Source organism: Neomonachus schauinslandi, chromosome 9 (assembly GCF_002201575.2).
Source record: "Neomonachus schauinslandi chromosome 9, ASM220157v2, whole genome shotgun sequence".
In the NCBI taxonomy this organism is placed as follows: domain Eukaryota; kingdom Metazoa; phylum Chordata; class Mammalia; order Carnivora; family Phocidae; genus Neomonachus; species Neomonachus schauinslandi.
In genome coordinates, this window is record NC_058411.1 from 111,572,764 (window position 1) to 111,600,687 (window position 27,924).

At 54.6% G+C, this 27,924-nt stretch overlaps 1 protein-coding gene across 1 annotated transcript in view; it reads left to right on the forward strand.

Moving 5' to 3' along the window:
- Window positions 1–7,107: 7,107 nt before the first annotated feature.
- CCDC33 (coiled-coil domain containing 33) overlaps window positions 7,108–27,924 on the forward strand; it is a 100,574-nt gene continuing 79,757 nt past the window's right edge. Inside the window, exons 1-2 of the mRNA XM_021693705.1 lie at window positions 7,108–7,417; window positions 8,298–8,633. Coding sequence (XP_021549380.1) covers window positions 7,108–7,417; window positions 8,298–8,633 — 646 coding nt within the window. The remainder of the gene's footprint in view (window positions 7,418–8,297; window positions 8,634–27,924) is intronic.

Sequence of the window (27,924 nt, forward strand, 5' to 3'; positions counted from 1 at the left end):
TCAGAAGGTGTTGTGCTGTGGCAGGCAGGGAGGGGAGGGAAGAGATAAAGATGGGGACCAGAAATAGAGCCCTAAATCCCCAGGAGACAGATACCGGGGGAGGCACCTTCCTCCTCCAAGGAGAAATGGGGAACAGTCAACAAAAGGGTGGGACAGCCTAAGGAACATAGGCTTTAGGATGTGAGATTGGTTCCCCATGATGGTGAAGACTCCAGACAGAGAGCACAGCCATGAGAAGAGATTTTACATAGAAAGGGGTAAACCCACAACTCAAAGAGAAAATTCACCTTTGGCCCCTTTTCAGGAAATCTAGAACATTTGCATACATATGCAGGGAAGATGCCCTGCATCTTCCAAGGCCATTGGTAATGCAAAACTTGGCAAAGGCCCAATATCCATGGATCAGCTTTGATAAGTCTGTACAGTAAGGTACTTGCTCATGGCCTCACATGGTAAAACCTCCAAGACATAGTGTCAAGTATAATAACCATGAATGAAATTGCTGAGCAATACGTAAATGTTCCTTTAAGCTAGGTATGTGTGGGCATGCACATGTGTGTGTGCGCACGTGCGTGTAAATACATTAGAAAATGAATCGAGCAGACACACAGCAAATTGTTCATAGTGGTCACACTTGGGGGAGGAATGAGTTTGGGAAAATGAAGGGGGATTTTCATTTGCTTGAAATGTATATTTAAAATCTGTCTATCTATTTATCCATCTAGTAAATCAAAGGAAAACACTGTAAGGCTGTATTGAAGCCTGCTGTGTGAGAGGAGCTGTGCAGGCATCACTGAGCTGTGTGAAACAGATTCTGTCCCCAGGCTAGTACTGCACATCCTCCAGACTCTCCTGAAGCTTACATACAGCCCTGAGACTAGGTATTGGCCAATGAGATGGAAAAAGAAGCATTGACTATAACTTCTGAAAAGGGGTGTTCTTTAAAAGAGCGATGTTTTCTTTACTCCTTCCTCCTTCCCGATGGCTGAAATGATGGCTGGATCTCAGGCAGCCATATTGGCCTATGAGGTAGAGGTCATGAATTAAGTAGGATAGAGCAGTAAATTAGCTGCAAGGAAAGAGCCTGAGCTAAGGCCAGATCTTAGGGCAGAAGGAGATCTCAGAGACCCCTGCTCTACCTATATTCACCATCACCTCAGAGGAAACTGAGCCCTACTGATGCCACATGATATGCCAGGGCAGTGACTGAGCTAGGAGAGGTTTTGCCAGAGATCCTCCCTCCTTCCACCCCCTACACATACAGAGAGCTCACAGCTCTTTGTCCAGAAACCTCCCTTCCCAGGGCTTGGACTCTGCTCCCTTCTGTGGTTGGGGACCCTGTCTGGGACCCAATCCCTGGAGTTAGGCAAAGGCCCCCAGAGTTGGTCAAGTGGCCCGCCTGAGACATACCTCTCAGCATTCTGTCTGATGAGAACACAGCAGAAGCTCTGCCCAGTGGTGCCTACTGGTGGGTCTGTCTGTCAGTATCTCCCATCTGGCTCCTTTCTCTCTTTCTGTGTCCTGTCCTTCTGCTGCCTGTCTGTCCCAGTCCATCAGTCTCTCTTTCCATCCCTGTTACTGTCTCTCTCTATCCCACCCTCGCCCTGTCTGGCTCGGTCCGCCTGTCCCCCACCTTTCTGCCTCTCCTTCTATCTCTCTGTCTCTGCCTTACTCTCTGTCAATTTCTGTGTGTGTCTCTCTCTAACCTGTCTTTCCCTTTCCGTTCCTCTCTCCTGCTCTTTGTTTTTTGTGTTTTTTTTTTTTTAAGATTTTATTTATTTATTTATTTATTTATTTATTTATTTATTTATTTATTTATTTGACAGAGAGAGAGACAGCGAGAGAGGGAACACAAGCAGGGGGAGTGGGAGAGGGAGAAGCAGGCTTCCCGCTGAGCAGGGAGCCTGATGCAGGGCTTGATCCCAGGACCCTGGGACCATGACCTGAGCCGAAGGCAGACGCTTAACGACTGAGCCACCCAGGCGCCCCTCCTGCTCTTTGTTTTGTTCTTCTCTCTGTTTCTCTGAGCCTGACTGTGAAGTTGGTCTCTCCACCTGAAGGTTCTAGGCGGCACCTTTTCTCGGGCCTTCTTGTGTGCTAACATAGTGCTGCCCCGGCCAGCTCCCCTCTCTCCCTCCCCACTTACCTGCCCTGCCTGTCTCCTGTGCAGAGGAGGACTGGGGCTGGTCTCTGAACCCCCAGAGTCTGCAGGGCCCCCAAGCAGGCCGGATGCGGGGCTCGGGAGTTTGAGTCCTTGGAGCCAGTAGAACAGCTGGGCAACCATGGGAGGCAAAGGTCGGTGCTGCTGATGCTGCCCGAGTGGAGCACCCTCTCTTTTCTGCTACCTCAGGAACTTTATCCCTTCTGAGCTATGGCTGGCAGAGAGGGGCTGTCATGTGAGCCCAGGGGTCACGGGTGCAGCCCCAGCTCCTGCTAGCAGAAGGCCAGCTGGAGGGCTGCAGGCATGACCCGGACTCTCCTGACAGTGCTCCATGCCAAAGCTCGGAGCAGGAGGCCAGGAAGGGGAGGATATGCAGCCCGATGGTGCCAGAGACATGGAGATTGGATCAGAGTTACCACTCAGAGGAAAGAGTCTCAAGGTAGCCAGGCCCCAACCCTAACCGCCACTCTCAGTGAAGGGAAGAAACGAGACTTCTAATTTTGCCTTTACCAGTTACTGACTGACCACAAAGAGGCTCTTTCCTGCTCTCCTCCTGTTTTCCTATCTGTGCAGTGGAGAGAGGCTGGCTGCCATGCCTCACTTTACCAGTGCTGAGTCTATGATTCTATCACCCCGTAGGTTTCTGGTGCTGTGGACTTGAAGGGAGTGGGCCTGGGACTGTTCCATGGGGGGGTGGGGGGGGGGAAACAGGGTTAGGAGGGGAGAAACTGCTGGGGGGAGGAGGCTGGCTACTGAAATCACCACACTGGCCTGGGAATCAGGAGGCCTGAGGTCCAGGTCCATCTCTTCACTCCCCTACCTGATCTCTCTGAACCTGTTTCCCCATCTGTAGAAGGAGATAATCATGCCAGCACTATTGCGAGGATCCAGGAACTCAAAGACGTCCCTGCTGGGAGGATTCAGCTCTGAGCTGAGACCAGGGGTTGAGGGAGAGCTGGAGATGGCTCCCTGGGGATGAGGATGGGGGTCTGAGGGCCCATAGGTGTCAACAGAGGAGGCTAAAAGGAGCCATTGTGGGAAGCAGGAAGGGGCCCTCTGGGATGGGCTAATTACAGGCCAGGCTCTTCCAGACAAAGCCAGCAGCCTCTGAGTGGCCATTCTTCCAGAGAAGAAAGAAGACTGGAGGGCTCCATTAAGGCTTTTCATGCTGGAGCCCAGGAGGGCAGCTTGAAGTCAGCACCACTGCCTCCCCTCCTCACCCCACATCCTGCTCCTTCCTGACTCCTTCTGAGGGAACCAGGCCTCTGCCTGCAGTTTCAATCTTTTGAAAACCACAGAAAGCTGAATCAGGGAGGCAGCTAGGAGTAGAGAGAATCCTGCAAAGGGAGTAGGGAGGTGGTCCTGATCTGCTACCCTGGGCTCAGTTTTTCCATCTGTAAAGTGGGAGCACCATCCAGGCCTGATCTGCTAAAATTCACTGAGGTTTCCAGACTTTCTCTGTGGAACTGAGGCCAGGCCCAGAGAAGCCTGAGCATTAGGAACCACTACCTCCTGGGGCGCCTGGGTGGCTCAGTTGGTTAAGTGCCCAACTCTTGATTTCGGCTCAGGTCATGATCTCAGGGTTCGTGGGATCAAGCCCCGCGTCGGGCTCTGTGCTCAGTGGGAGTCTGCTTCTCTTCTTCTCCCTGTCCCTCTGCTCTCTCTCTCTCTGTGTCTCTAAAATAAATAAATAAATCTTAAAAAAAAAAATCTTGATGAAAAAAGAACAAAAAAGGGACCACTACCTCCTGGCCTGTCACTTACCCCTGCCCTCTCTCCCAGGCACCAGCCTGCCCAGTGAGGCACCAGGATGCATCTCTGAGTCCAAACATGAGTCAAGAGCCCAAAATGGTCTTCACTTCTCTCAGATGGAATCCAGTTGAAATAGCCAAAGAACCATTTCTTATTCTTTTCTGTACAAGCGAAAGCTGGATCGGGTTTGTCCATCCACTCATTTATCCTTTCATTCATTCACTCATTCATTCATCCCCTCACTCATTCATTCATTCATTAATGCTTTAATGGTCCCCCAGGTACCTATCCCTTGCTCGGCCCTGGCCTGGACACACAGACATGATCCCTGAAGGAATATTCAGTCGACTATGGCAAGTCGTCATTTGAGACAGAAGGAGGAAGGTGCAGAGTGGGGCAGAGGTGGGAGTCATTGACCTGGATCCAGAGGAAGAGGCTTTTAGCTAGTCTGCAGGCTGCGTAGGATGACGCCCGGTGTGGCTGGGCAGTTGGGGCAGAGGGAAGAGCACCAGCAAAGGCAGGGGAGGGGAGACAGGGCAGGCCCGGCCTGGGGCAAAATAAGCCTCCCCAGGGCATTATGTTAAGTGAAATAAGCCAGTCACAAAAGGACAAATACTGTGTGACTCCACTTAGATGAGGAGCAGTCACATTCATAAAGACAGAAAGTAGAAGGGCCAGTTGCCAGGAGCTGAGGGGAGGGAGGAATAGGGAGTTGTTGTTTCATGGGTATAGAGTTTCAGTTTTATAAGATGAGAAGAGTTCTGGAGATGGGTTGTGCAATAATGTGAATGTACTTAACATTTACTGAACTGCACACCTAGAAATGATTAAGAAAGTAAGTTTTACATTATATCTATTTTACCATAATTTTAAAGGATAACTATACACACACACACACACACACATACACACCCAAAAAATGAGCCTTTCCCAGAGACTGAGTTGGGGAGGGGAGGTGGGAAGTGGAAGGGGTGCAGGGCCCTCCAACCATGCTGAGACCAACATGGTCACCTCAGACCTTTTATAGAAAGTGGGAGGGAGGGAAAGAAGAGAGGAAAGCAAGAAGAGGGAAGTGTGGCATGGCTCAGGGTAAACCGACTAGAAAGAACTGTTGTGTGCATGGGATCTGCTTGAAGGGTCATGGGGCTGGGTGCAGCTCAGAGGTTGGCCCCAGGGCAGAAGGGAGTGACTCCCATCTTGTGACATCTTTGGGGGTCACTTCAAACATGCAAGGGAAGAGAGCTGCTTCAATTGAATCACTGGATCTCCAAGACCTTAGACCTAGCGGGGGCAAACCATGGCTTCTAGACCCCAACTGTTGAGGCAAAGGTTTCCAGGTGGCCTCTCTTCCCCAAATGGCCAGACTCTGGCCTTTCCCACTATGACTTACAGAGTTGCAGCCCGCCAGAGCTGTGGGAAGACTTACCACCCAACTCACCCTTATGATACAAATGGGGCCACTGACACCCAGAGAGGGAAAGGGATCTGCCCAAGTTCACGTGCAAGTCAGGTGGCTAGAACTCTGGTCTTCTAAACCCTCTTTGTCTCAATTTCTCCTTGGGGGAATCTGAAGGAACTGGATTCTAATCATTGCAGAGGAAGCCTACCACATACTTGGGGACCCTTAGCAGGGCTGGCCAATACCGTCTTTAGACTGGTTATCTCTTACTTTGTGGAAATAATGCATTCCAGTCAAAGTGACTTCAAATGAACTCTTGAATGAAATCTATGCTACCCATATATGTGCTTTTTGGACTCAAAACTGTACTTGTCAATTTTAGGATACAGAAGTCCCTGATAATATGAATTTCAATCTTCGAGCCAGTCCCAGGACAGGTTTAATAGGAGAAAGTAAGTATAGTGATAGGTACAGATCTCAGCTCAGCTTCTTACTAGCTGTGTAATCTGAGATTCTCTCAGCCTCAGATTCTTCATCTGTAAAATGGGAATGATTGTATCTACATCACAGAGCCATGTAGAGTGCCTGGTATGCAGTAGCCGCTCAATGAAGAGTATCATAAATGATGATGATGATGATACTGGAGGTGAAGATGGTGATGATGGTGGTGATGGTGGTGATGGTGATGATGGTGGTGATGGAGATGGCGGTGATGGTGATGATGGTGATGGTGATGGTGATGATGGTGGTGGTGGTGATGGTGGTGACGATGGTGATGGTGGTGATGATGGTGATGGTGATGATGGTGGTGATAGAGATGGTGGTGATGGTGATGATGGTAATGGTGATGGTGATGATGGTGATGGTGGTGATGATGGTGATGGTGGTGGTGGTGATAGTGGTGATGGTGTGATGATGATGTTGGTGGTGATTGACATGGTGGTGATGGTGATGATGGCGATAGTAATAGTGATGATGGTGGTGGTAATAACATTGGTGGTGATGGTGATGGTAGAGACGGTTCTTACTGAAGAGTGTTCAGAATTTTCCCTCTCCCGTTGGGTATCAGCAAGACCCAGGCTCAGGAAGGATGGATTCCAGCTTGACAACTCTTTAGTGTAAGAAGCTTTGGGCTCTCTGCCCGATATTGTGAGTTTTGATTACAAAGGCAAACTGGTTCCAGAAGCAGGTGCTAAGGCCATGCTCCCAGAGAATAAGCACTGTCCCTCTTCCCTTGAGACCACCCCCCCAACTCATCAACTTTTGGGGATGAATAGGCATATAGAGACAGGCTCTCCCAGAAATGGAAAGTCCTGAGAACCCCATACCCGGTGCTCCCCACACCAGTACTCCTCATCCCTGACCCTGCATTAATTTTCCCATAGAATTATCATCTTCTAACACATATTATAATTATTTATTTTCTATATTTTGTGCCTGTTTCTATCTGTCCCAACCTCCCTCCCCCACTAGAAGAGAAGCTTCAGGAGGGCAGGATCCTTCATTTGTTTCACTGCTGTATTCCAAATGCCTAAAATAGTGCCTGGCACACATTAGATGCTCAATAAATATTTGTTGAATGAACAAATGCTAAAAGGGAGGGATCAGTGGCGGCCTTTGTTTCCCATGACAGGCCCAGCTTCCTGGCTTGTTGCCTGGTTTCTCCTCAAACAAACAGAGAGGGGTGGGGTACGGCCCTGAGCGCCCAGTGTACAGGCTTTCAGACTGGGCCCAGGCTGGGGCTGTGGGAGGGAGGGGGCAGCGCTCAGCCTGGGGATCAGTCCCCGGCAAGTTCATGGCCTTCAGGGGGCCGGAACCCTGGGTCCCTGCATCCCTGCAGAGCCAGAGGTTGAAGGCTGAGGAGAAGATACTGGATCTGGAATTTGAAGTCTTAAGTGTGGGGTTTAACGAGGAGGGCAGATACGTCCTGCGGCTGACAGCTGAGAACCCCCTGCAGGCTGGATCTGGGGCTGGGGTACTGTTGCAGGTAAATAATGGGGACCCCCTCCCTACCTGCTCTGCTGTCACCGATGTCATTGAGCAGCAGGATCCTGGCCAGAGCCTCGCCCTCACCAGGAACAAGTTTGTCTTTATTTTGCCCAAAGGTATGAAGTGAGGGTGGTGGTTGGGGGGGAGAGAAGGATCCTGTAACTCCTGCCCCAGCCCCTGGCAGGGACCCCAGGGAGCCTCAGGGAAACTGGGAGGGTCAGAACTTTAGACTGGATCCCAAAGCTCTGTGTGATCTTGGGCAAATGCTGGTCCTCCGGGAGCCCCTGCCTCCTTCAGTGTGACAGGGGGACACTGATGCTGGTCACACGGGTCGGGTGAGGAGGAAATAAAAGGACAGATGAGGAATGGCTTTGTAAATTTACAAAAGCTGAGTACACAGCAGGTTTGGGGCCAGTCCCACCGATGTCACACTGAGTAACATTGGAGCCAGTGCCCTGGGTGCCCAGCCCTGAGCACCACTGGACTGTGGGCATGCGGGTGGACGGAGAGGTGGAGACCAGGGTCTGGCCTTCAGGAAGTTTCCAGATTAGGTAGAAAGGCGGGAATCTCAACAGAGAATAGTTAAGTGGTCCGGAAGGAGCGGAAGATCCACGCCTAGACTGCGAGGCCACGCAGGCAGGCTTCCTGGAGGAGGAGGGCTGTGAGGGAATGGGGAAACCAAGTCCCAGGCCTTCAGGTGACCAGAGATCAGGGACAGGTTGAACTCTTCCCTCCAAGTAGTGATACTCAGGACCATGTCACCGGCTGAGAGCCCTCCCAAACCCCACATCGGTAGAGGGAGGGCTCAGAGGTGGGGTCCGAGAGGTGTCAAGCCGTCATCCCCTGGGAAAGCTTAGCCAAGCCCACTCCCACTCAGAGGGTCGGCCGCCCAGGTTTCCCCCTCCCCACCCAGGGCCCTACCAGTTATTCCTACCCCCCGGGAGGAGGCAGGGAGACCCCAGACACGGCCCCTGAGCCCACGTCTCCCCTCTCCAGGGTTCTGCAAGAACGACGGACAGCACGACGCGCAGCTGCGGGTGGAGGCGCTGCGGCTGGGCGGGGCCTCAGGACGCCCCGCCCAGCGGGTGGGCGAGGCCATCTTCCCGGTCTTCCCGCGCCCGGACCAGCCCCGCATGAACCTGTGGGCGCGGGAGCACGAGGACCTGTACCGGTACCGCGGCAGCCTGGCCCTGCTGCGTGCCAGCGCCGACCCCACGGCCCGCCACTGCGGGGGCCTGGCCTACAGCGTGGCCTTCCGGGAGCACCGGGACCCTCAGCCTCCAGCCCCCAACGGCCCCCCGGGGGCCGGCCGCCCAGGACCCGTGTCACCGCGCCCAGAGCCCCAGCTGCCCGGGCTGCAGGTGGGTGTTCCCTGGGTCCCGGCTCAGGTTCTGGCATCACCACCACCCCCCCACACACGGGCCCCCAGACCCAGAGTCTCTGATAAGCCTGGCTGTCCCCAAATCCTCACTGAGCAGAGCAGCAGACCTTCCTAGGGTGGCCTCATTCAGTTCTGGAGAACCTGCAGTCTGAGAATGGAGGCAGGGAGTCCCAGGGGGTGACAGAAATATGGAGCAAAGCCCGCACGGAGCAGGGACACCACTGGGTAGAGATTTTTTTGCGCAGTGGGTGAGTGTCCCCTGAGAGCCTTTAGTCCCCAAACTCAGTCTCATGCATTGTCACCATGTTTTGAGAGAGACCGAAGTGACCACGAGACAGAAGTCTGTGTGCGCCCACCTCCAAACCCCTCCAGCTCCCACCATGGCCAGGAGGGACTCAGCCCCGAATCGGGATCCTGGCAGCCTCAGACCCAAGTAAGAGACTCCTGTCCTTGTCCAAGCTGAAGGAGGGTTTCCCGGGGCGGTTGTGTTCTGCAGCCAGGCCGTGTGTTTGGTGAGCCTCGAAGCCAGCACAGGTGGAAGCTAGTAGAGCAAGTAGCTGCCCATTTCATAGGCAGTGAAACTGAGGATCATGCCCCAGAATGCTTGGTTCCATTTAATACCAATGATACTTCCTGGGGAACTTTACACTGGTGCGTGGGATCCAAAGCTAGGTCAGTCCCAGAGCTCACAGTGCCACCTAGCTTGAAGACACTGGATACAGTGTGGGCATTATATAGTCCTGTAAGTCATGTGCTGGAAGGGGCGCTCTGGTGAGGGAGTGTGCGGGTCAGGCTCCTCAGAAGAGCTGTCATTTGAGATGAATCTTTCATTCATTCATTCATTCATCCATCAGACATTTGTTAAGTGCTGAGCCTGTCAGAACCTATCCTGGGTGGGCAAGATTTCGGGATGCCAGCTCCGGGCTCTGGGGAAGGTATTCCAAGAGGAGGGACAAGAATAAGCTGGCGGAGGAGAAGGAAAGGGTTTAGCCGGCCGCAGGAGAAAGGAGGCAAGGGGGGAGAAAGTTCTTGTGGGAGAAAGATACACCGTGAACTGTGGTTTAGATAGCAATCTGGCAGCATGTGCCAGGAGAACTGGGAAGGGACCCAGAGGCCCATTTCTCTTGCCAGGTCTCAGCCTGTTACGTGGACCACTTTGGCCTCTGTTCGTTCATTCATTCATTCATTCATCCATCAGTCCATTAACAAATACTTTTAAAAGATCAACAAATACTTTTGACCACCTACTGTATGCTGGGGGCTGAGAACCCCCGCTTGTGAGGGAGTTGGAGCGTCTCTGGGTTCCTATGTGACATTCCACTCCCTCAGGCTGCAAGCTCCAGGACTTTGGGGCCCTGGCCCCTCTGTCCTAGTTTGTCACAGGGCTAGATACACACACCAGAGGCTCAGCGCAGGGAGAAGCGGTCCCCTGCTCTCTGTGACCAGCCTGAGCCAGGGCCCGGCAGACAGCTTGCAGGCTGCAGGGAAGGGGGGCCTTGGGTGGCGGAGCCATCCTCGGCAGCTCTAATTTCTGTTATTTAATGCCATCATCTCCCTGCCGTTCTCCCTCTTAAAGTGTCAGATGTCTGCTTCTACCAAGACAAGAAAATGGCTTTCAAGGGAGAGGAAAATAGCTTCCCTCCTGGGGGGTCAGCAATCACAACCCTGACGACAAGGCCAGGAAACCGATGGGGGACAGACAATGCCGCGGGGTCCTTCAGAGGATAGAGGGGCTGCCTTCTTTCAGCTCAGGTGGACGAGGAAGGCGGGCACCTTTCTGGAGCTGGGACTTGGAAGCTCAAAGACACAGCAGGAAGGACAGCAGCAAGACTGAGGCTGGGGCCACCATCCCTCCTACCTGTAGCCAGCTCCCTGGGGAAGCGGTTGTGGCCTAGAACCACAGGGACCCTTGAAACCCTTCTCCCTCCCCTCTTAGCAGATGGGGAAAATGGAGCCCAGGAGGGAAGGACTTCACCCAGCTCTCTTGGGCTCTCAACTGAAGAGGAGAAAAACAGCCGAAAGGGGGATAATGTGAGGTGGTGAGAAGAGGCAGTGATCTGGAAGGATGGAGAGAGGAGACTTTATTCACTGCATTCAGTTCAGGGCCACGAATGGATTTCTGGGCTCAAGGTCACCTCCTCCAGGAAGCCTTCTCTGCATTGATTTTGTTCCTTCCAGACTATCTTCAGTCCTGTCTGCATTAGGCATTTCAACCATTGAATCCATTGTTCTCCAACTTATGTGTCAGTTTTTAAACCAGAACTGATGATGGTCATGGGACAAGTGGGGAGCAGAGGGCAGGGGGTTGGGAATGCAATGTCAAGAGTGAGTAGGCAGGAGGAGGCAGGGCTCCAAGGGAGCGTCAGTGGCTGACTTTGAATCTGAGCCACTGTGCTCCTCAGCCACGGCCCTAAATGACACACCACTGCGGGCCACAGCATTTCCACAATCCTGAGACCACCAGGACAGTCAATCCCCCCACAGTAACATCATGTGGGCAGTGAACACCTTCCCTTCTCCAGTCCTCGTTTCCCCATGTGTGTGTTGGGGGGTGAGGGCATAGCCCCCACGAGTATTTCCAGCGGGTATAGCCCGACTCCTGGAGAGAGATCACTCCCTAGGCCCCTGACCCACGGATGGGGAACTGGGGCGCACAGGCAGAGGCCACGGGGGCGGGGGGGGGGTTAGTTTTCCGTGCATGGGACCGAGCTAGCTCCAAGTTTCCTGCCCTCAGCTGCTCAGGGTGCTCAGTGGCTTCCTTTCTGGGCAGAATTCCACCAGGCTCATCCTGTCCCTGACGCTACCTCCTTATCCTCTTGGCAGGTTTAAGACCACATGGCTGTGCCACCCCAGCACCCCAAGGCCCTCCCTCCCCCAGAGTAAGAGGGAGTTTATCTGACCAGAATGAGGGTGGTCTGTCCAGGGCTGGGCAGAGGGGGTCCTGAGGGTGAGGGAAGCAGCAAGGTGCAGGCCACAGTCAGGTGGTGACTCTGGCTCAATTCTTTTAAGGGGGAGCGACGCCTCCTGGGGGGTTGGAGGGCAGGGGAGGACACCACAGCCCTCAGGGGCCACATCCCTCCTGGCACCTCCCTCGACCTCTCTAGGAGATCCTGAAGGCTTGAGGACAAACTCCCACAGGCAGAGCTGTTTAAGAGAGAAACCTTGGGCTGGAAATTCCCAGTGATGAAATTTCTGGAAACATGAACTTAAAAACGCCTTGCTTGTAGCCCTGGGAGCCATCCTGGGGCTCCTTCACTCTGCAAGCGAGCATCCTCCCACTGGTGCGGGAACTGGGGAGGGGAGGGCGCCGGGGGGGGGGGGGGGGCCTCCCTCCCCCACCCCTGCCCTGCATTTACCTCTTCCAAACAATAGCAGTTTTGTTTCATGGAAACTATTCCGTTCCCCAGGAGCCTTTTAAATGACGCTTTCAAGGGTCTTTTTTTTCATAGTCTTTCCATTTTAAACACCTTTTTTTTTCTTTTTGCCCTGGAGGGGGAAAAAGGAGAAGAAAAAGCTAATAAAGCAATCACCAAATGCTGAGCACCTGGCTCGCAGCCTGTGGCTTCTGACTGAGGCTTTGGCACCAACAGGCGGGGGCTTTCGTTAAGGAGCCGGGGAGGGGAGGAGAGCTGGCGGCGGCTGGCCGGGCGTCCCCTCTGCCCTCAGTCCCTAAACCTCTGGCTCCGCTGTCTCCCTTGTTCCCTCCCTCCCAGTCCCTCTCCCCCTCTCCTTTCCCTCCTCCCCGGCCCCACCCCCTCCGGTCCCCATTCGGAGCTCCAGGCCTGCACACTCCCGGCCCCAGCGGCCCCAGCGGCTCCCCTCTGGCCAGCGCACTCCACGTCTTCACTCTCTGCCCCTCTTTACTCCTTTAAATTCATTGTGCCTTTTATTGCTCGCTATTGCACACGCGTTTCTATTGCCCTGGAGACTAAAAATGGTTCAAGCGGAGAAAGGCGCACAATGTGGATTTCATTAATTTTACCGCCCGGTTGATCTCAGGGTGGGGGTGGGGAGCTGGCCTGGCTGGGGGAGCTGGGCACCTCTTTGCTCAAGCCCCTTCGCCTCAGTGCCAGACCTTTGGTGTCCCTCACCTAGAGAAACCTCCACTTCTACTCACTCCCACTTTCCTGTCGGAGGAGGACGCCCAGGACCCATTTCACAGGTGGGGAAACAGAGGCTCCAGAAGGCAGGGCTCAGGCTGCTACTAAGAGGTGGGAAAGGTGAGAACAGGTTAGACCGGGCCTGCTGGCCCCCTCCCAGGCTAATGTCCCTAGTCCCTCTGTACAGGGATCCCACTGTCGCCCCTCCTCCTCCCTCGCCTCCTGAGCTCCATCAAATACAGAGGATTGGAGCAGGTCAGCTCTTTCTTGCAAATGAGGCAGTTTTATGGGCTTTAGAAAAACACTCCGATTGTTCCCTCAATTACCCCGAGCGGATTGAATATATTAATCTCTCTCTTAACTCCAGTGAGACTTGGCTGCCGCCCCTCCCCCAGCCACCAACACCCTTCTAGAGCTCGGCTGGAGTGACTCCCAGCCCCTGGCCTTCCTGGCCCTGGGCAGGTCAGCCTGGGTCCAGGCAGCATGCTTTTGCTGCACACACGCGTGTGCGCACACACACACACACACACACCCGGTGGAGAGCTGCTTTACGTTTCTCTATCAATTTTCATTGATTTCCTCCTTTGCGGCTATTTGGAAGAGCCTTTTCCTTGAGTAAACTTGATCACGGGGGCCGGGGAGGTGGGGGGGGTGGGGGGGGGGGAGGGGGATGGCAGGCAGCTCCCCCTTCCGCTCCTGTGACAACTGCCTCCAGCTTAAACACACTCTGCCTCAGGCCGCTGAGCCCCCGTTAAAAGCTACCTGAGGTTTCCCTTTGTAGCTCGATTTTCTTTTATTTCCGTGGAACAAAGGTTCTGTCAAGGCGTTCCCAGAGCGCTGTCACCCACGCTGGGAGGGGTGCAGGCCCATCGCCGTGATGGAGGGCTGAGGCTGGCAGGAGAGGCGGGCTGGGAGGGGCTGGCCCAGGGACAAGGACATGACCAGCCCCCTCAGGAAGAGAAAGGCCATCAGCTAAATGTACCACAATTGCCCTGCAGGCCGCCTGATGTCCCCGCTTCTCCCTCTGTGGCACTGAAAGACTTTGTGCCCACAGGGGCCTCTGAAGGAGACCTCAGAGCTCCCTGGACACAGTGGATAAGACCTGAAAATGGGGGGGGGTCCCACATTTATGTCCTTGCCAAGCCCGTCCCTCAGCCCCGCCCGGCCTGATTTCCAAGTCACCTCTGTAGGCCTGTTGAGTCCTATCCAGGTGCCTGGAGCTCAGCAGGGTGGACATGGAAGAGGTTTGGGGTTCAGGCAGCTTACAGTGGGAGGCAGGTGCGCTGGGGTCAGGGGGACCTGGCTTCAGATCAGTCTCCAGCATCTATTTGGTAGCTGTGTGGCCTTGTGCAGATTACATAACTTCCCTCGGGCCTCCATTTCCACATCTGCAAAATGGAGGAGAGCGGTTCCTGTGTCCTCTGTTGCTGGGAAGAGAAATGAGCTAGCTTACAGTTGGCCCTGCCCTGCAGGAAGCGTGGAATAAGTGATATTTAGATTGGGCAAAACGGCTGGGTCTGGGCCTCAGTTTCTGCATCTCGAAAATAGGGTTGCTCCTTCTTGCCTAGCTGGCCTCCCAGGGGAGGGGTGATGGGAACTTGTGAGCCCCCCTCTCTGGGACCTGAATACCAGGTTTCGGAGTGGAGAAGGCTGGCCTAGCCTGGGTGCTAGTCTAGGAAGAAGCTCCATTAGCAGATTGTTGTACCGAGCATGCCAGATGGCCCTGCTGCCCTCCCCCATCTCTGCCTTCCCCCACTCCAGCCAGGGGCTACTGCTGACTCACACCTCCTGGAGGCTGTGTGTGTGTGTGTGTGTGTGTGATATGTGTCTGGTGAGGGGGAGATGGAGTGGAAAGGGGTGCCTGCCTCTGATGTCCTTCCAGCCAGCCCCTGGGAGGGAACTGTGGTGGGCTTCTCATTTCCAGAAATTACCTTCCCAGTGAAATAAGGAGGGAGGAGGGGCGGGGGATCCAGTTATCTGGCCTTTTATGTCATCTTCCTCTTTGCTCCTTCACTTACACCCCTGGAAGGTGGATGTGCCCCCCCAGCAGACCCTCCTGAACACAGCCACTCTCGTGGATGTGTGGGTGTACACAGACCCCCCCCCAAGTCACATCCTGGACACACAGAGACCCTCCCCATCACAAAGAGAGATTCACACCAACTCACTGGTGGACACACATGGGACACACACCCTCCCGCACACAGATCTGCACCTCCTTGGGACCTTCCTGGCTTCATTTCTGTACAGACCCCCTCAAGTGCAGCCTCTACCAGAGAAGAAAGAGACTTGGGGATACGGCATGTGTGATGTATGAGGTGAAATTAAAACCACATGTGAAACCAATCTTTCAGAATTGATCTTTAATAAAACAGTGGTTGGAGGAGGGCTGCGGGGAGGGAACAATGACGGGACCCAGCCCAGCCTGACCTGGGTCGGGTCAGGGGTTGGCCTGTCAGGAGTCAACTGAGACACCCCGGCCTGGTCCTGGCCTGGTCCTGCAGAGGTCCTGGGCTCAGGAGCAGCTGAGACCAGCAGGGCCCAGCCCCTTCTGCAGACAGATGGAGAATGAGTGGGGCCTTCCCTCCTCAGACAGATCTGGATCTGACAGCCTGACCTAGAGTCCAGTGGTCCAGCCTTCCTGGGCCCAGGGTGCTCATACGTCCATCCATCCATCTGTCTGTTCATCCATTCCCCAGCAGTAAACAAGGTAGCTGTATCTCCTCAGCCCTTGGGGAGCCACCAGGCTGGGCAGGGAGAGGCAATAGGAGGAGATGGAGGACAGTGACTCTCCAAGCTGACTGTAAGGGCTGCTGGGACCTGGGGAGGGAGTGATGACATGACTGGGTGGTCATCAAGGACTCGGTCTGCTGTAGGAAAACCGGTTCTGGCCAGGAGTCAGAAGACCTAGGTCTAGGACCCTATTTCTTAGTTGCAGTGTAACTTGGAGCAAATCATTTGACCTCACTGGGCCTGAAGTTCCTCATCTGTACAACGGGCAGAGCAGTGCCTACTGATGGTGAGGTTGTGAAGTCAGGTGAGGAAGAGGATGGGCTATTGCTTGGTTCATGAAAACCCACCTTACAAATGTCAGGGGGACCTCTGATCCCTGCCTCAAGGAATGGGTGGGATTCCAAGAGAGATTGAGAAGAGGGGTTTTCCAAGTGGAGAGGACAGTGTGAGCAAAGGTGTGGCAGCAGGAACGTAGCAGTGGGTGAGGGAATAGCAAGCAGGGAGAAGTGGAGAGAGCATGTTTGTGGGATGCGGAGTTGCAGGGATGCCAAGGGAACGGAGGGCAGGTGTGCTGGCTCCATGGACCCCGAGCCTTCTGCCATCACCTCTTTGCCCAGGCTGCTCTGAGCCAGGCTGGCAAAGGGGGAACCTGTGAAGCCCACTGAAGCATCATAAAGGTCTTGGGAGGGGGACAGGTAGCTTTCATAATGTCCATTTTCTGGAGCAAGAAACAGCCCTTAGAGGAGGTGGATGGCTTATCTAATCCTTCCCACTGAGTCAGTACCAAAGCCAGGCTGGAATCCAGGGGCCCCCATGTATTTTGGTTTCTCAGGCACAGTAATCAGCACAGAGGTGGGACTGACTTGCAGCATTCTTTCCCAGGGAGACTCCTACATTGATGGGCTTTCTAGGCAATGTGACAGGATCAAGGGGAAGCAGTTTGGGGAAACAGATTTCTTCCCAGTGGCCCCATATGACACCAAGTCCAGCCAAGACAGATTACTGAGTCTTTTTTTTAAGATTTTATTTATTTATTTGAGAGAGAGAGAGCACACAAGCGGGGCGAGGGGCAGAAGGAGAGGGGGAAGCAGACTCCAAGCCGAGCAGGGAACCCGATGTGGGGCTCGATCCCAGGACCCCGAGATCATTACCTGAGCCGAAGGCAGACGCTTCACCGACTGAGCCACCCAGGCGCCCCGCAGATTACTGAGTCTTAAGATGACCCCAACGAGTCATTGTGCTCATGGTGCTGGGTGGTTTGAGAGCAGGACTGGGGATGGGTTGGGGCTGTCAATGGCTCAGAGTCCCCAGGCAACCCTCCTGGCCCACTGGAGTTGGCAGATGACACTGAGAAAAAAACTGTTGCATAAATAGTCCCAGGGCAGAATCCAGCCCTTTCCCAACCTGAGGGGGTGAGAGAGAGTTACAGCCAAGAAGGTGCAGTGGATAAACACGGCCTTTGGACTCGGATCCCAGTCTCTGCCCCATACTGGGTGTTCCTGACCAAGTCACTTCTCTGACCCTTTGTTTTTTCCTCTGTGAAATGGGGGTAACATTGCGATTTTGCAGCATTGATTATGAGGATTAAATCATCTGCTAGCCTGACTGTAATTCAGGAGCCCTTCCTGGAGGAGAGGAGATTCCAAAGACTTCCAGAATGGAGACAGACTGGAAAGCACAGTGGATCCAGCCTGGGAGGCAGGGGTGGGCAGGACACACATCGGCAGGCCTTCTGCTGTTGTGAGGAAGTGCATGATTCTTCCGCACAAGAAATGTGTGTTAAATCCTGATTCTGTGCCAAGGCCTGGCCTCTCAGAGCTCTCCGGGAGACAAGAGACCACAGCGAGGCCACTGTGGTCATTGGATGTCGGAGGGGAAGCCACTGGGCCTACCCTGGGGAAAAGGATGAAGACTTGTCCTTAAACCCCTGCTCTGCCACCTTCCAGCCCTGGGACTTAACTTCCTCTGTTGTCCCCTGACAGGATCGCGGACTTGAATATGCAGTAAATTGAAAGAATATACTAAATGCCCACAGAACATTAGCTATGATCCTTGTGCCTGGTGAATGGCAGCTTGCCAGATAGACAAGGGTGGGAGGGCTGCATTCCAGGGAGAGGGAACAGCTTAGGCAAAGGCCCAGAGGCTTGAGAGAGGCGTGGTTTCCTTTGGGAACTTGGGGGAGATAGAGGGTGGGGAGCACGGGGTCAGGTGAGAGGCTAGCCATGGAGGCCCACGCAGGAGAGAGAAGGCTGAGTCTGCCCCCACCCCTTACCCCGCAGGAAGCCTGCCCTTGAATCACTGCTGGCAGGCGGTGGGGGCCTCACGGAGCTGAGGCCCTCCTCCGGCGGGCATGGGGTGGGGGGGAGATATTATTTTAATCTTCCTCTTAAAGTATAATTGCTTTTTGTCGGCGGGTGTTCCGGGAGCGGCCTCCCCGAGAGATTGCTTGGCAGGCTCCTGTCCTCCAGGAGACAGGCAGGGCTGGGCCAGCTCGGCGCTGCATTAATATGCTGCAAATGTGATTTCATGGCCTCAAATGAGATTAGGGCCAGAGGCTGCGCTCCTTGTAGAGACGGTGGGCGGTGTGGGTGACGGGCCTGGTGCTGAGCAGGGAATCTGAGAGGGAGGGAATCAGGGATCCCAGGCCCACTAGGCCTGAATAAGCAGTTTCCTGTAACCCGAGCTCCTCAGGCCTGCTGGCTCATCGCAGCTGCAAGGCAGGCCCCCCAGACTCCCCACAAGCACCTCAGTAAGGGCAAGGGCAAGGGCTATGGTTATCAACACACTGTGCAGCCATATGGCCTGGGTCTGAAGTTTGGCTCTTCTGTTCCAGGCTCTGCCTCTGTTCTCATCTGTGAAATGGGGACTAGAGTAGTACCTACCTCATGAGTAGTTGTGACAACCGAGTTAACGTGTGTAAAATGTGTAGAGGAGGGCCTGCCACATAGCAAGTGCTTGTTAATTGTCAGCTTTTAATATGAGGTTCACACACCAACTCTTTGTGCCCTAGTAGGGGGAAAAGGCCACGGCGAGCTTGGACTCGGGAGGAAGGAGGGTTATCTGGGGGGCAGGCATCATTATCCTAGGCTGCAGTGGGGGCTTCTGAGGAACCACAGGAGAGGAGGAAGGCATCTGATGTTAATGTCATCCCTCACTCATCCAGTGAGTACCCCACCTGGCATCGTGGGAGAGTTCGAATCTCTCCTGAGAACAGTGGGGCCCTTCTGAAGTGTTTACTGAGGCAGAGGAGGGACTTGGTCAGATTTGTGGGTTGGAAGAGTCGGGGTGAGGGGTGAGCTTACTGTCCCCCCAAGACTGAGTGGACCCTGAGTGGACCCCCTACTCCATCTTGGCAGATCTGGCTTCGGCTCTCTCTGAAGGAAGGGAATGGCAGGTGGCCTTCATCGCTTACCCCTTTATTTAGTTCTTTGTTAACGAGTTATTGATTTTTTCAAAAGAAAAATGCCCCAAAGCCACGTTGCATCTTTAGCAAAGTGATTTATGACATGAGGATGGGCCCCGGTGGCCCCCAATGAGAACTCTGGTTACCAAATGCTGAGAGGCCTCCTTCAACAAGGCGGTCAATAAATGTGCCTGCTGAGCCAGGAAGGAGAACAGCACGCCTGTGACAAGCACCCCAAGTCCCCTGTTGCAAAACTGGGGCCACAGGGGCTCAGGTCAGCACACCCCGGCGTGCACGTGGAGGAAGCTGGGTTCAGCACTGCCTGCCCTGTGCCCAGCACCTGACCCCCACCAGGCCCCTGCGAGGAGGGATAGCCTTGCTGCTTTGCAAATGAGGAATTGCAGCCCTGATGAGTCCAGGGACTTGCCCAGATGCTCGCGGCAGGGCTGAGCTGAGCCCAGGGTAAGGCGAGGCAGGCTGTGGATTCACCACTGTAAGGACAGGAGGGGGCCCTCCTGAAGTCGGCCATCCTTCAGCCAACAAGCGAGCCCCTGCTCTATATACCACTCCAGGTGAGGGGACATGATGCAGCATTTGGAGAATAGAGACCCTCGAAGAGAACGGCCTCAGCTGACAGCTGTCAAATGGCAGGGGAGGGGCAGGGACTTGGCTGGATCCCACGCCCCTGCCTCAGGCTTAATACCTGGGAAGGGTGAACTCAGCACAGACAAAGGCCAGTGTCACCATCCACAGAGAGGACCCTTGAGAGCAGGGGATGAAGGGAGTCAGGGAGGCTTCCTGGAGGCAGTGTCTTGAGCCAGTCCCTAAGAACAAACTAACCTGAGGTAGGAAAGCAGGAGCCATTTCTGGCGAGGGGGCTGCCTGGAGAAAAGTGTGGCTGTAGGAATGGGCCTGGAAGCCGGGCATGGAGTGGGTTGGCAGAAGAGGGGAGACTGGGGCTGGAATACTGGGGGGGCAGGGTGGGAAGGCTCGAGCACTGGCGGAGGTGAGCACACTTCCCCCAAAGACAGGTTTTGCTTCTCTGACCCAGGTCTGCTGCGGAAAACCTGCCAGGTCCCAGTTTGTTCAGCAAGGGAAAGAAGGAGCAATTTTGGAACACTCAGCTGAGAGTCGGCGCTAAGCTGTGGTACCTGGATTGCCTCTTGCGGTCCTCATAGCAGCGCTGATTTCCCCACTGTATAAGGAGGGACGCCAAAGCTCAGAGAGGGTTAGTATTTTGAACCAAGATCACACAGCTATAAGCTGCCGTTTGCTACAGAACCACGCTCAGTTTCCCATCATCCTTTGCCTTTTCGGGAAGCCCAGTGCAACAGCCCAAACAAAATACAGAGAGAGTGATGGGGGTAGGGAAGAACGGAGGAGGGGAGTAGTGGGGGGTGTCGAGGGGTGTGGGACAGGACTATGGGGAATGGGGAACAGAAGGCCAGGTTTGGGGGCTCTGGGGGACACACTTCTGTGGACTTGCTGCAGGGATATTTAGGCCCCAAGGGACACCTGGGACAGGGCATGAGGGAGTGTGGACAGCTGTGAACCACGTGTCCACACAGATTTTCCTGCTGCCCAGCAAGCCCAGTGCACAGCCATCGGGGGGAGCAGGCCCCCTCCTTCCCTAAAAGCCAGCCTCAGAGCCAGCCCAACGGCGTGCCCTCCACAGCTGTGGGCTCTCTAAAAGGCTGTGTTTAACCCCCCGCCCAGCCACGAGGCCACTCCAAGGGCTCTCTCCTGGGGGGAGGTGGGGAGGGTTACCCATTAGCTATGAGATCACTCATTACCTGCTTCTCCTCACACTGGAACCTCTCTGAGTCATCAAGCTTGGCGCTGACCCCTGGGCATTTGGGGAGCAGCCTCATTTCCCTTGGCTGGGGGAGGCAAAGCTCCCCTTATGAGGGAAGGGTGATGAGGCAAGAGGAGGAGCTAGGGAGGCAGGGAGAGAGGTGGGGTTCACGGTGTTGTTAAGTAGGAAAGCCACATGCAGTCCCGGGCCGATGGCTATCTCACTGGCCAGGAGGAAACAGTTCTGGGGGGAAGGTTCATGTGGCACAGGAGTGAGTGTCCCAGGGGTCCTTGGCCCAGGGAGCTGGGCAGCCCTCAAGTGAGGTGGTAGGAAGGCCCTTCTGGCGGCTGCTGAGTGCACAGGGCTTGCTAGCACTCTGGAGCCAGACTGCCTGGAACCAGCGTCCAATTGCATGATCTTCCTCCCAGGCAGGAAGGCCAGCAGGCTGGGGCTCCAGGGGCACAAACTCGGATGCCTGCTAGGGCAGCTGGCTGTGAACCCAGAGGCCAGAGCCCAGGCGGGGCAGCCCTAGGGGCCACGGTGAGGCAGGGGGTTGCGGAATTTGAGGAGGTGGGGAGCCACAGCGCCTCCTTCAAGTTGGCTCCGGAAGTGCCCTGCGGGCCTCTCCAGCCCTGCTGTAGAACCCGAACTGGGCCCTGAATGGTTCGTGTAGGCCCTGGGGCGGCACTGACCCCCGCCCCCAGTCTGCTGCTGCAGCCTTGGGAACTAACAGGAAGGAGGAGGTACCCTAGGATGGTAGGGGCTTTCATCCCCAGCCATCTGGATGAGCTTGGCTGGTCTTTCCAGTTCCAATCATAGGTAAGGCCTCAGTTTTTCTGTCTCTAAACTGGGGAGAGCCACATCCTCCCTGCCTTCCTCTAGACTAGGGGTAGAGGGGGAAGGAGAAGGCCCCCACAAAGCCATAAGCTCCCGCCTCTTGCTGCCAGGATGGCCCAGCGCTTGGTCCCTAGACCCAGGAAAATGGGAAGAACACTCAAAATGGGGTCAAAAACTGCTGGCAGAAGAATGAGGCAGGCCACGGGAGTCTTCCAGACACCTCTCAACCCCACCCAGTACCCCAAATCTCACGTTTGCTAGCCCAGGATTCCTGACCATGCCTCCAGGCCCAGTTCATACCAAGCCTCCCCTCGGAGCAGACCTCACCCCAGGCCAAGGGCCAATCACTCCTCAGTCTGCCCTCTTACTGCACAGAAAAGCACTTAGAACCACGTCTGGCACATAATAAGTGCTCAGTAAAAAGAACTGATATCTTTGTAATAATTTCTTGCGGGGCTCGGAAATGGATTAGTCATGATATTGGGTCCATAACCCAGAACCATTGTTGACCCTCTTTGGTTATTTATAATTTATTTATTTTTTAAAGATTTTATTTATTCATTGGAGAGAGCGGGGGGCGGAGGGGCAGAGGGAGAAGCAGGCTCCCCACTGAGCAGGGAGTCCAATGTAGGACTCGATTCCAGGACCCTGGGATCATGACCTGAGCCGAAGACAGACACTGAAATGACTAAGCCACCCAGGCGCCCTATAATTTATTTTTGATAATGTAATGAACACCCATTAACCGACCACCCAATCTAAGAGACGTTACAATAACATACCTACTTACTCCCCATTCTCTCTGCCCTCTTCCCACCCAGCCTCCAAGAGGAAACCATTTTCTCGAACTTTGTGTTTATTATTATTAAACAAGCGAGAGACTATAGGCACCCAAAGAGGTAGGATTCTTTAACAGAAATAGTTGTTATTAACCAAGTTGTAACTTCCTGTGAATAGTTTCTAGGTCACCTCAGTGAGGCTCGGCATACAGAACCACTGGTGAGTCTTGGTTGATGAGCTGTTTGGGGTGCCAAGAGCAGGGAGGGTGAGGACTGAGTATGCCAGAGAGCAGGCAGGATCCAGCTCCAAAAACAGGGAGAAGGGCTTCTGAGCCCCCGCCCCATGATACCTGGACTCTATCTGTGTGACTTCTGCCCTCCCCTATGACGTCACACTGTGTTGCCCAGGTGACCCCGCTGGGCTTTTCCAGGACTGGACAGAGAGAGACACACCCCTGTCTTTACCTCCTTGGGGGTACCAAGAGCCAGTTGTTTCAGCTGCTGACCCCTACGCAGCTGCTCATGGCTCCAAGCCCTGAGGACAACTCCACTGGAAGAATGTCCCGCTACTGAGAAAGCTCCAGGTTGCCCCCACCTGCCCATCCCCCCGCCCATGTCCCCTGTCGAGGTCCCAGAGCCAGCGTACGGCAGCCCAGATGCAACACTGACGTCCCTACTGTTTGCCAAGCCCCAAAGACTCCAAGGTGCTCAGGCCGGCTGTCTGGGCAGGTCCGATGCCTGACCACCCACCAATCTCAGGTACTGGTCCCCAAGATTGTTAAACAAGGCCAAACACTCCTGCCCCCGAGAGGATGGGACGGAAAAAGAAAAAGGTGAGGCCTAGGGGCATGGGTCATGCACCTGCATGAGCTCATCTCTCCTTCAAAGTCCCTTGTTTTATTTGCTTCTAAGTCATGACAAAAGCTCCCCTTCTCTGGGTCTCAGTTTTCACAGCTGCTAAATGGAGAGCGAGGTGGCCTCTGTGGTGCTTCCAGGTTCCAGGCATGCTATACTCTTGGGCCACGTGGGAGCAGAAATTTGGCATGCTTGCAGGTGTTATCAGCTCCTACTACCCTTACCTGGTTGCTTCTGCCTGGGATCCCCATAACCCAGAGAAAAATGTAGCTTGAACTGCGTATAGTGCCTCCCCCAGCCCATAGCCTGGAAAGGAGATTTTGCCCTCTTGTCACAGAGGCTCAGAGACCCCACCGAGGTGGCTCACCATCACTCTCCAAGATCTTCTAGGAGATTCCCAGGCTGCTGCCCTAGGACTGCCAATGCTCCACTGTCCTACGCCCTTCCAGCCGTGGCCCAGACCCTTGCTCCAGGTCACAGATGCTCAACTCCTGGAAAGAAGGGATTCTTGTCAGTTGTGATCACTGCTGTATCCCCAGCACTCAGCACAACGCCTGACACATAGTAGGTGCTTAATAAATAGCTAGGACAGAGCAGCAAGACCCTGCCAGGAGGGGACTAAAATCTCAGTGCAGTGAAATGCCAACAGTTCCAATAAGTAAATAAATAAATCTCCGAGAGAAAAGTGCAAGCAGTTCAATATGAGGCCTCCCTTACCCTCTGCTAACTGGCAAGGCTGAGCCTCTGCCCTCGACTGTGCCAAGTACCAACAGGGATGGCAAAATGAGCTAAGACCAAAGGCACCAGGTACTTGCTAACTTGGGGACAGCCTCTTTGCAGTTAGACTCAAACCAAATAGCTACAGGGGCCCCCATTGCGGTTTCTACTCTATTACCCTTGACTTTGGTGTCTTTGGTTCCTGGTGTTCTCTACCCACAGCTGGCTCCTCCCCTTGAGTCCACCCTCCCCCTTTCGGCTGCTTTCTGGAATGCCACACACTCAGGACCAGGCCCGGCCGCTGGCCTGACCTAGAGGCCCTAAGCGGCCAGCTGGTCCTACCTGCCCACACAAGCTGGATTTGGGGATCCAAGGAGCATGCATGGGAGCCCTGAGAAGGAGACAGATTTGTTTTATTTCATTCATAACTTTGCAGAACATTTTTAATGACTGAGTAGAATCCCCTAGAAGGATGTTCATATCGTGTATACAGTAATACATATTCATATTTCTTTGATGAATCTTCCATGTCTCTTATTGTGGTGATGCTTATAGATTTCAGTGTTCTCTGTGTGTTAAGGATATTCATTCTTTTATATATTTTGCAAATATTTTCTCCTGTTTGTCTTTTCTTCATATTCTGGTGAATTGGGGGTTATTATAGAAGTTGGTATGGATATTTAATGCAATCAAAGTGATCAGTCCTTTCCTTTATGAGTTCTGACTTTTGTGTCATCTTTGGAAAAGCCTCTTCTCCTCCAACTACCACAACTCCTACTGCCAGTCCTGACAAGTATTAGCTACCCACCTCATGAGCCCAAGGGCATGTACGTTGTGGCCATAGAAAGCTTGGCACATCCAGAGAACACTACTAGAGCAGAGCAGAGCCCACACAAAGTGGAGGGAGACATGGACCCCATCCCCCTTCCGGCTCTGCCTGCTAGCTAAGCCCAGTGCCCAGATACAAGGGCTTTTGCCTCCCCAAGCCTGTTTCCCCGCCTAGGAAAGGGCCCCACCATGACCATCATAACTCCCAAGCAAGTTCAGATGCTGACACTAGAAGGAACATGAAGGACCTTTTTTTTTTTTTTTAAGATTTTATTTATTTATTTGAGAGAGAGAGAGCACAAGAGGGGGGAGCGGGAGAGGGAGAAGCAGACTCCTTGCTGAGCAGGGAGCCCGATGCGGGACTCGATCCCGGGACTCCAGGATCATGACCTGAGCCGAAGGCAGTCGCTTAACCAACTGAGCCACCCAGGGGCCCATGAAGGACCATTTTTTAACTCAAAACCTTTGTGATGCAGCTGGGAAACTGAAGGGGAGGGGGCGGGCATTGGTCCTGATGCAGGCACTTCTCTGAGGGAAGCCTGCAGATTCTCATCCAGACGTAGGAAGGCAGAAAGGGGAGGCAGACAGGTTGGCCCACGGTCCCTGCTCCAGGCCTCCCACTTGGGCCCAGGCCTCCCTGGCTCTGGGCCCCAGCTGCCCAGCGGGCACATGCCTGCCGGCCTCACCAGGAGGTACCAGCCTGGTAGCTGGCCTCATGCCCAGAACTGAAGCACAAGCAGTCTTTGTCAGCCCCCCTGGAAGCTTTATTTCCCAGAAGGCTGTCCCACAAGGGGAGGCACAGAGCGGGTAGGGGACAGAGAGGGGGCACAATTCATGGGCCTGGTCTTTCAAATCACCAGTTGGGCTCTGGGTTTACCAGGGAGTCAGTGAAAGCCCTTGGGCAGCTGCCGTGCTGCTGGGCCCTCACTTCTGGGGCCCTCGGAAGCTGGGGACAGGCCCTGTACCCCCATAGCAACAGGGGCATGGGGCCACCATCTTAGGCTGCTCCTGGGAATTGGGGCACTGGGGAGACATGAGTCACCTCTCCTGGCCTCACTGCAGGAGCCTTAGGCCTGTTACCAGGAAGACTGAACTGCAAACCATCCCAGATATCCCCACTGACCAGGCGGGAATATTAAGACCCCACAGGGAGTTAGGGCAGAGCTGGCCTGAAACCTATATCTCTCGACACCACAGGTTACTGGTCTTGCTCCTATACCCCTAAACCAGGAGACTAAACCTGCAGGAAAGTGGGGTGGGTTATGGGGGATGAGCAGTGAGCATCTCTGACCTATGAGGGGGAGGGGTGGCTCTGTGCCTGCTTCCACCCTCCCTTACCCCCCCGCCCCAGTCCCCCTCCATCCCATCCGGTAGGGGTTCCTTCTGAGCACTGACCTCCCTCCCCTCCTCCCACCCTGGCCTGGCAGGGGAACAGAGGAGAGGGGGAGGGATAAGTCTCAACACCTCTGCAGATGGTGACAGGCCCCACTGGGTCTTGGGGAGGGGGTGCTTCTCAGTCGGGGGGTCTCTCTGTAGGGCTGGCACTTCTGGGGCTGGGAGGTGGGGTTCTCACCTCCTAATTAGTCATCTTGTTAGGCAAGGACCACAGCTTGTACAGAGAAGGCCTTTCTGATAACGAACGTCAGACCTCTGGGAAGTGAGGGAGCAAGCCACAGGGATGGATCCACTGTGCCCAGAACCCCCAGGCTCAGGGTGGGAGCAGACAATGTGTGGGGAACCTGGGCCCTCACACAGGGAGCAGGGCAGGTTCCAGACCAGCTGCTCCAAGCCCACAGCCTCCCGTTGGGGAAACTGACTCTCGGAGCATGACTGGCTTCAGGTCCCATGATGGTGAGGGACAGACCCAGTTTAAACCCGGCTCTCCTGACACTCAGTGCTCATCAGGCCTGAGCCAGAGGATCCAGCCTGGTGTGGTTACTGCCAGCACCAAAGCCGGCCCCCAGAACCAGGTCCTCACTCTTTTCCTGGCCTCTGTCTACCCTCTATGTCACAGGACTTTGTTCTCGGTCTCCATGGACACTTCCCACTTTGAGGACTCCCCCTACCAGGGCCTGCCCTGGAATGCAGGTTCTGACAGGCCAAACTTTCTAGATAAAAGGGCAACCCTTAGTCACCCTTCGGGGGCCCCATCTCCAAGCTGAGGAGGTCCATTGCTTCCCTCACCAGGCCAGGAGGGCCCCTCTGTTGCCCCTCACATCAGCTAGGGACAAGGATGGGGGGGAGCCTCCTGCCAGATGAGGCCTCGCAAGGGTAAATCTGGGTCATCCGTGTCAAGTCCAGGCACAGGGAATGAGAGTCAGCCAGCCAGTGCAGAAGAAGACCAGCCCAAGCCACAGTAGCCACATGTCCACAACCCTCCCCAACCCACAGTGTTTGCTCACAAACTGTTGGCTCTGCCATCCTCCCTGACTCGTCCTGCCTCCAGAATCAAAATGAGCCTGCCCTGAGCTGTGGGAAGCTCCCTCCCCACTTCTCAGCCTTGCTCTAGCTTCCAGCCTGTCCTTCCAGTCGTGCATGTCTTCCCAACACTTTAAGGCCTCCTCTTCCCAGCTGCCTTCCCTGACTTCCCCCCGGCTGCTGCTTCTGTCTCCTCTCGGCAGCTCTCAATACCGTGGTCCTTTGGGCCCTGAATCCCCAAGCTGTTGAGCTATTGAGCTCCTGCTTGTGTGTCTGCTTGGGGCCACCAGCCTAGAGGCCCCATGTGCAGGCAGGCGCCTCTCCGTCTTCCTGGTCTGTAGGGTTCTCTGGGTGGAAGATAGAGGGGCATCTGGGACAGACACCTTCATCCCTTTTCATTAATGCATTGGGTGACTCCATGGATATGGATAAACTTTGTAAAGGGCTGTGCATGGGAAGGACCTGAAGTGACAGGTGGACTGGGCTGAGGTTACAGAGACCAAAGAAGGCCAGCTGCTAGGACCTCGAAAGCAGGCAGGACTTAGGAATTAGAGGCAAACACCTGCAAAAGCAAAGGCTCAGCGGTGAGACAGGACTTGAGAGGGGAGGGCCTGTCTCCGCAGGAAGTGACGCAGGGCTGGGGCGGACATAGGGTGTGGGACAAAGGCAGGGAGAAAATGGGGCCAAAGGCAAGTGCCCTGTAGTTCCAAACTGGGTGGGGGGATGACAGAGGGAAAGGCACCCGGAGGGGAGCAGTGAGGGACTGGAGCTAATAGG